The following is a 6,732-nucleotide window of genomic DNA, read 5'->3' on the forward strand; positions in this document are numbered from 1 at the left end:
ACTCATCCTTGCCGATCTGATAATGCTGTAACAAGGTGTAGTTTTCATTTTAAAGTGACGGGCTCCATTGTTCAAACTGTGCTCCAGGAAATCTGATTGAAAATACAGAAGGACAAGCTGTTTTTTTTTAAAAACAAAGCCAAGATAACTTAATACTAATCAGATAACTTATTACCCATCAACTTAATATCAGCTGTTAAATCCCTTTTATGTTATGAGAGTACGGTACAGTACCAGAACCACAGAGATGCGAGTACCAGGGTTTTGAACTGACCCATTCACCTGTTTTCCAGTCCTGGTCTTTGGGATTCTTGATGCATGCTGGATGTTGTTCTAGCTGACCTCTTAATGAATAAGGTTTGAGGTTAAGTTGCTACTTGGGCTCTCATCTGGGTTTGACACTTCCTGACAGTTGTCTGCTTTAACAGGACATGCCAGTAAGAATTATATACGTACGAGATGTAACCTTGGCAAATGAGCATGAAGCCTTAGCGTTTACTGCAGTTAGCCATGTGTATGACATGTCAAATTTTCAATGGATTTCTCTTGCATATAGAAGTATGTCACTGGAGGTGTGGTTGTGCTAATTATTTTAAAATAAAGGTATTTCTTCATATTTTTGTCAATATGTGTCCCTTATGAAGAAATAATAGCTGAACAATTTGCTAATGAACATGGAGATTGACTGTTCGAATAAGTGGTCTTTGCAGGGCCATGAGATGGACTGAAATAATTGGACAAATAACTAAGCATAGATTGATTAATTTTCATGGGTATTATGAAAGTTGTTGTAAGCCCTGTGTGAAAACGAATGGATATAAAGGCACTGGAACCAGTACACTGAGAGCTAATTTAGTGATTTTTGTTGTTACTAATGGCTTGGAATATTCATTAAATACCATGCAGTATTAGGTGCACATTGGCATTCAGAGCTTGCTTTTACCTCACTGAATATAAAGCAATGCATAGTGCGTGCGTGCGTGCATACGCGTGTGTGTGTGTGTGTGTGTGTGTGTGTGTACCCACCTCTCTACTTCAGCTACTTTGTGATCCTCTCTCTCTCTCTCTCTCTTTTTTTTGGAAACTAGCTCACGTACCACTGCAGAAGTCTGCCGCTCGGTGTGACTCACTGCGCTGACAAAGGGCCCCCTGTGTTTATTAGGCTGAAATCAGCTTTGCCGTTCGATCTCTTTTCAATTCGTTCCACCACCCTCCCCCCTTCCCTGGAGAGAGAAAGGAGAGTAACTGAGAGAAGAAAGGGAGAGATAGCGAGAGAGTGGAACGGGATGGGGGGGGAGAGGGGGTTTAAAAAAAGCAGCCCTTGCTGATGTCAGTCTGGCAGTGACGTCATTGCACAGAGACGGCAGCGCGGGGGGGTACACTCTGCAGCTCCGCAGTGTTTGTACTTTGTTAGAGACGCACAAAGAGCCAGCGGACTCGCAGACAGCAGCACCTCCTGAGCGGCACTCCAATCGCGGCTGGCGGAGCAGAGAGGAACCGAGAGAGCGACGCCGTGCCGGGACCCGCGTCTCTGTCACTTCACACTCTCTGTGGACTCGCTGCGGTTTGCAACACCGCCCGTCAAAGAACTTTTCCCCGGCCGCCCGAAGGTGCGAGCATGCCCTCCCGAAGCCTGGACTGCAGCGTCTCCACGCTGATCGCCTGTGTGCCAGACCTGGAGGTGTTCACAAACCAGGAGGTCAAGGTGAGCCACTCCGTGCATTTACTGTTACCTGCTAAATACATCTTTTATTATTTAACACGTGCACAACAGCTGTTAGATAGTGGGTTGTTCTCATGTTTAAAACCGGTGTGTCCTGATGCCATCAAAAAGCAATATAATCATAAATAAGAAGAAGAAGAGTAGATTATTTCATTATTCATTATTTTAGAACATGACAATGATGCAATAATTAGGAAAAAAATAACTAATTATGCCAAACACAAAAAAAAAAGTTGTAGGAAAGGTTTGGCTCTTACTTGGTAGGGCTGTTCTGAGGTCAGTACAACTTTCCCCTGTGATGGAATTCATAATTCATTCGGTGCAGATAATAATGCAGAAAGTACACGGTAAAATGGAACAGTTACTGGAGATTTACTATACATTTGGGTGTTTGTTTTTTTTTTTGCTCATATGTTTATGGATTTCATTTGAACCTTGCTATTGTACAGTAGCTGAGAGAAATGTTGTCTGTGTTCGTTTCTAAAATCTATAGTAATAGATTCTATAGAAATATGAATATAAAGATGAATCATTTTGATATTGTGCCAGCACACTTCATCACACTCTGTAAAACATCGCTGGTGCGTCAGAGGGGATCTGCTTCCATACATGCATTTTGCAGGTGAGTTTTTTACCTGCTGATGCAGTCAAAAAGATCAGTTCCAGTCTGAGCCAAATTCACATCCATAATATGTGATTGCAGAGAGGTCCATGGACAGACCACAGGGTCATGAAAGAAGACACTTCTCTTAATTTTACTTTCTGCTGACTCCTTTCTGCTGTGAGTACCACTCCAGGGCAGGCAGGAAATTTATTTTCTCTTAGTCAGAACATCTTGATCTTCTTTACATTACGGGGCATAACACATATAAAATCACCACTGCTCTGATGGATGGTTTGTTCATGCTGATGAAGATCTTGCAACCAAAAGCTCATCTTATTAAAATAAGGCTGGCTTTTTTACATTTCATTTTTAATTTTAAATTTAAATTAAAATTAAATTTTAATTTCAATATATTTTTTAATTGAATTATATTAATTTCTGTTTCTGGAATGTTATTTCCTCTAGACATTCCTCATGCATTTTTGTGAGTTCTGTGGAGGTTTTACTTTTACAAAATCTAATCATAAAAAGAATGTAAATCTATTGTGCTTGAGTTGAAAGATAAGGGGGGTTTAAATCAAACTGTTAATTGCTCTTGTCAAAGCAAGAATGCAACAGATTGTACTTTTGTACTTTTTTCAAGGCTTACTTGTCATTTTTATTGGCTGGTTCTCAACTCAAACAACACAGATTTTTTTTCATATATGGGTCAGACAGTTTGCTCAGGGTGTGGTCTAAAGCAGAACTACCTCCTCCTGGTCGAACATCCATAGTACACACAGGAACTCAGTCAGCACCAGAAGCTCCAGTTAGCAACCAGAACCTCCTGGAAACAGGACAGAAGGAAGGTTGGAGCTGAGTATCAGTGATGTGAAGGTCCTCCTCTTCCTCCCTTGCCTATTTCCCAGGAGCTGTTTGAGGCGCTGTTCCTTGCGTACGATGAGCGTGTGACGTTCCTGCCGTTTAAAAGCCTTCAACGGGTGCGCATCGACTTCAGTGACCCGGCTGCCGCAGCCAACGCCAGGGTAGACCTGCACGGGACAAGCTTCCAGGGCAGGACGCTGAGACTCTACCTCCCCCAGGTCAGGCCTCTGTCCTGCCAGGACCAGCAACAGCGCACCTCAGAGGTTGCCTGCCTGTGTGAATGCTGCATGATCTGGACCAGTTTTCATCCCATCCTGTGTTATGTGTAAATCATGTGTAAATAATCATGTGTAAATGTGTAAATAAGAGGCCTTTTATTTCTCAGTGGTTTGTTCTTTGCTTTGATTGACAGATTCCAGTGTGATTTTTTCCTGCATTTTTGTGAAATTTGCATGAGCATGGTTTAATTATCGGTAAAAAAATATATATCTAAGAAATTATAAAAAACTATATAGAAAAGTTGAAGAGACAGTGCTTTGCTGTGAGAGTGGTTTGAGGCCTAAGACTGGGCTGACTATAAGACCAGCCTTATACAACAGCTTCTGTGATATTGCTTTGCTAACTGGTAACAAATGCCATACTTGAGGGAATATGCTATATACACGAGTAACCCTTGTTGGTCGGGGAATGCTGGTGATATTTCACGACGGAAAAAAGCACCGCGGCAGGGATCAGCCGTTGACCCGTTCCACATCTCGCTGCATATGTGTCGGCCCGAGTGCCGGGTAGTTAATGACGTTTTTCGCACTCCTCAGCGGCGCAGCGGTCTCCACATTGCTGGCGTAGTTTGTGTAATCCCGCGTTCCCAGTGTGTGCCGTGTATTTCCCGTGTGTCAAACATCACTCATTACTCTCATCCGAGCAGCTGTCGGTGACGTCAACGTGAAGGCTGTGTGTGTGCGCGCGCGTGTGTGTGTGTCTAACGTACTTCCACCGCATAAATCACGCATTTATTCTTTTTAAAGGTCAACATTTTATAACACAAGCCTGAATCAGAGGTGATAACTGTATTGCATTACGTTACCTCTGTCTGGTAACAGCTGGCTGACTAAACAAGATTTCAGCAGCATTCTCCTGCAGAGGCGTTCTGCGACAGTATTTCCGCCTAATCCGTGTGTCTTCGTAAAGTAAATTGTTTTACTGACGGCAACTCCTGCATGGTCCGCAGCCTTTTTTCCAATTTGATTTGAGTGAGCAGGAACGCATTTGCACTGACGTCTTCCTCGTAGCGCTCGGTGAATCATCGCTACTTGGGCTACAATCCGCGCTCAGGTGCGGCGTTAGCAACCAATCAAGCAGTCAGGTGTAATTACCTGAAGTTTCATTTTCACAACTGAATATGCTTGATACTTCATGATCTTTGCAAATTTCCAATTTCCAAAGTGTAATAAAAAGGAAAAAAACACAGGAAAAGAAAGCAGGGCACCAAACATAGACCACTTACTTGACCCGTTTTGTGCATTATTAATAATGACATAACTGCATTACTTATTTATTCAGTAGATGCCCTTTTTCAAAGAAAACTATTAATGCATACAGTTTTAAATCTTTCACATTCTGTAGTTTATTCTGCTGCCTGTTTAGTGAAGTGGTGCAACAGAACAGGTGTGAAACCACTGCCCCTTGTAGAACCCACATCCCTCAGGTCCAAAGTCAGTCCCTGATCAAGAATTCTGTACACTGTTATCCCAGCAAACTTGATACTCTTAGGACTGGATGTTCAGGGTGTTAATGCAAGCATTAAACAGAGGATGCTGTTGTAAGCTAATGTGTGTGCGTGGGAGCAGCACAACAGTGCAGTTTTCTCTCTGGGCTTGGCGGGCACACAGTGGAAAATGGGCTTGGCATCACTTAAATAAACAGGAAGTGTGAGAGGATGTGACACTTGCAATTACCACGGCCACAACTGGAAAGATCGATCATGCTTAATTTATTCTCCTCTCTACGATCAATTTGTTAGCACCAAGTCTGTGAAGGTACACAAATTTCTTTTCAGCACCAAATTTGTGGAGGAGATCTTGATCGATCTAAGCCTTACAGAAAGTGAGCTGGCTTGTGTTGGGTCTGTAAAGGCAATCAGCAATATGCCTCCAACATCAGCATGCTGGCATTACTTTTTGTGTCAGTTGATGCTGTTTGGAACACACTGCAGTTGCCGTAGCGATTGCATCGGAGCAGGGGAGGTCTGTAGGGGCGCGTGGCTGCTGTCTGACGTGAATAATCCTAATGAGCCCGATCCCCACAGGTACAGAACCCAGAATCGGACAGAGACCAGCTCCACCTGGCCCCTCCCCAGCCCCCCAAGCTCTGCTCCATCACCACGCCCGCGACGCCGCCCCTGGATTGGCAGGAGATCGATGATGTCACGGCCCTCATTAACTGCGACCTCCTCTATGCGGTGGCCAAGCTGGGGCCAGGTGATTGGCTTTTTTCTTGGTTAGGTGTCATCAATGTGGTTCTCTTGACCGCATTTTTGCGGTCTACTGACGTGTTCACATTTTAAAAAAAAACACTGCTGGAAAGACAAATACCTCCTGTGACGCATTAGGAGTAAGCTGCCATTACAAAATTTCCACTTTTCCTCTGAATGATTTCATTAGATGCATCACACATTTTTATTCCATAACAAAATGCGTGAAGCGTCCGGTAACACGTGATGTGAATTGTCAATTGTGTGGATTGCAATTCAGCACCAGTTTGCCCTATGTCCCAGAAAACCCTTTGTTCACTCGCGCAAAGTCACATGGTCAGTGACTTCCCTCTCGAATCTATGTGGTCACGTCAAGCCAGCTGTCTGGCAAAATGAAATCGCAGATAACCCAAAATGTTCCTTATTTTCCTTTGCCGAATTAAAAGTTACTTTAAGTTATACTTAAACCAATGTAATGGATTAATGTAAAATTTCCCTCTCCTCATTTTAATACCACAGAATATTCTCTCAGACTTCCCCACTTGCTGTACTTGCTGTAATAGCTTTTACTTTCTTGCAAGGAAATTGGGTCAGGGACTTCAGCATATACCTAGTATTTATAAATGTCATGATGCACTGATGAATACCTATATATCAGGACCCCCCCGCAACTGCCGACCCTCCCCTCTGTGTAATTTTGACAGAGTGATTTGGATGTTCCAGCAGTGTATTTTAGGACTGTTGCTATGGAATGCTGTACATTAAAGAGAGTGATTCATGGAGAGAATTGAGTTGGAACTGATTGGCCTTGCCTGAAAGAATGCTGGCAGAATAGCTCCAGTGTGTATAGCTGTGCTGGCTGTGGAACCAAATGTGGGGGAAAAAAAATGGCATCTGTGAGTCATGGGAACATCCACCCACATCCAAACGGAGTCATCGAGGTGCGAGTCATGTTCTCGCCCTTCATTAAAATGTAACAAAGCAGGGAAATATATTTCTGTATGTGCCAAAATGTAGTACACATGTGAGAAAATATATCACATATCACTGCTCATATACAGTACTAGTCAA

At 43.2% G+C, this 6,732-nt stretch overlaps 1 protein-coding gene across 1 annotated transcript in view; it reads left to right on the forward strand.

Annotated features, from left to right (window-relative positions):
• Positions 1 to 1,305: 1,305 nt before the first annotated feature.
• LOC118786477 (calcipressin-2-like) overlaps positions 1,306 to 6,732 on the forward strand; it is a 7,388-nt gene continuing 1,961 nt past the window's right edge. Inside the window, exons 1-3 of the mRNA XM_036541536.1 lie at positions 1,306 to 1,705; positions 3,236 to 3,409; positions 5,497 to 5,668. Coding sequence (XP_036397429.1) covers positions 1,619 to 1,705; positions 3,236 to 3,409; positions 5,497 to 5,668 — 433 coding nt within the window. The 5' untranslated portion in view covers positions 1,306 to 1,618. The remainder of the gene's footprint in view (positions 1,706 to 3,235; positions 3,410 to 5,496; positions 5,669 to 6,732) is intronic.

The sequence above is a fragment of the Megalops cyprinoides genome, chromosome 12 (assembly GCF_013368585.1).
Source record: "Megalops cyprinoides isolate fMegCyp1 chromosome 12, fMegCyp1.pri, whole genome shotgun sequence".
Classification (NCBI taxonomy): domain Eukaryota; kingdom Metazoa; phylum Chordata; class Actinopteri; order Elopiformes; family Megalopidae; genus Megalops; species Megalops cyprinoides.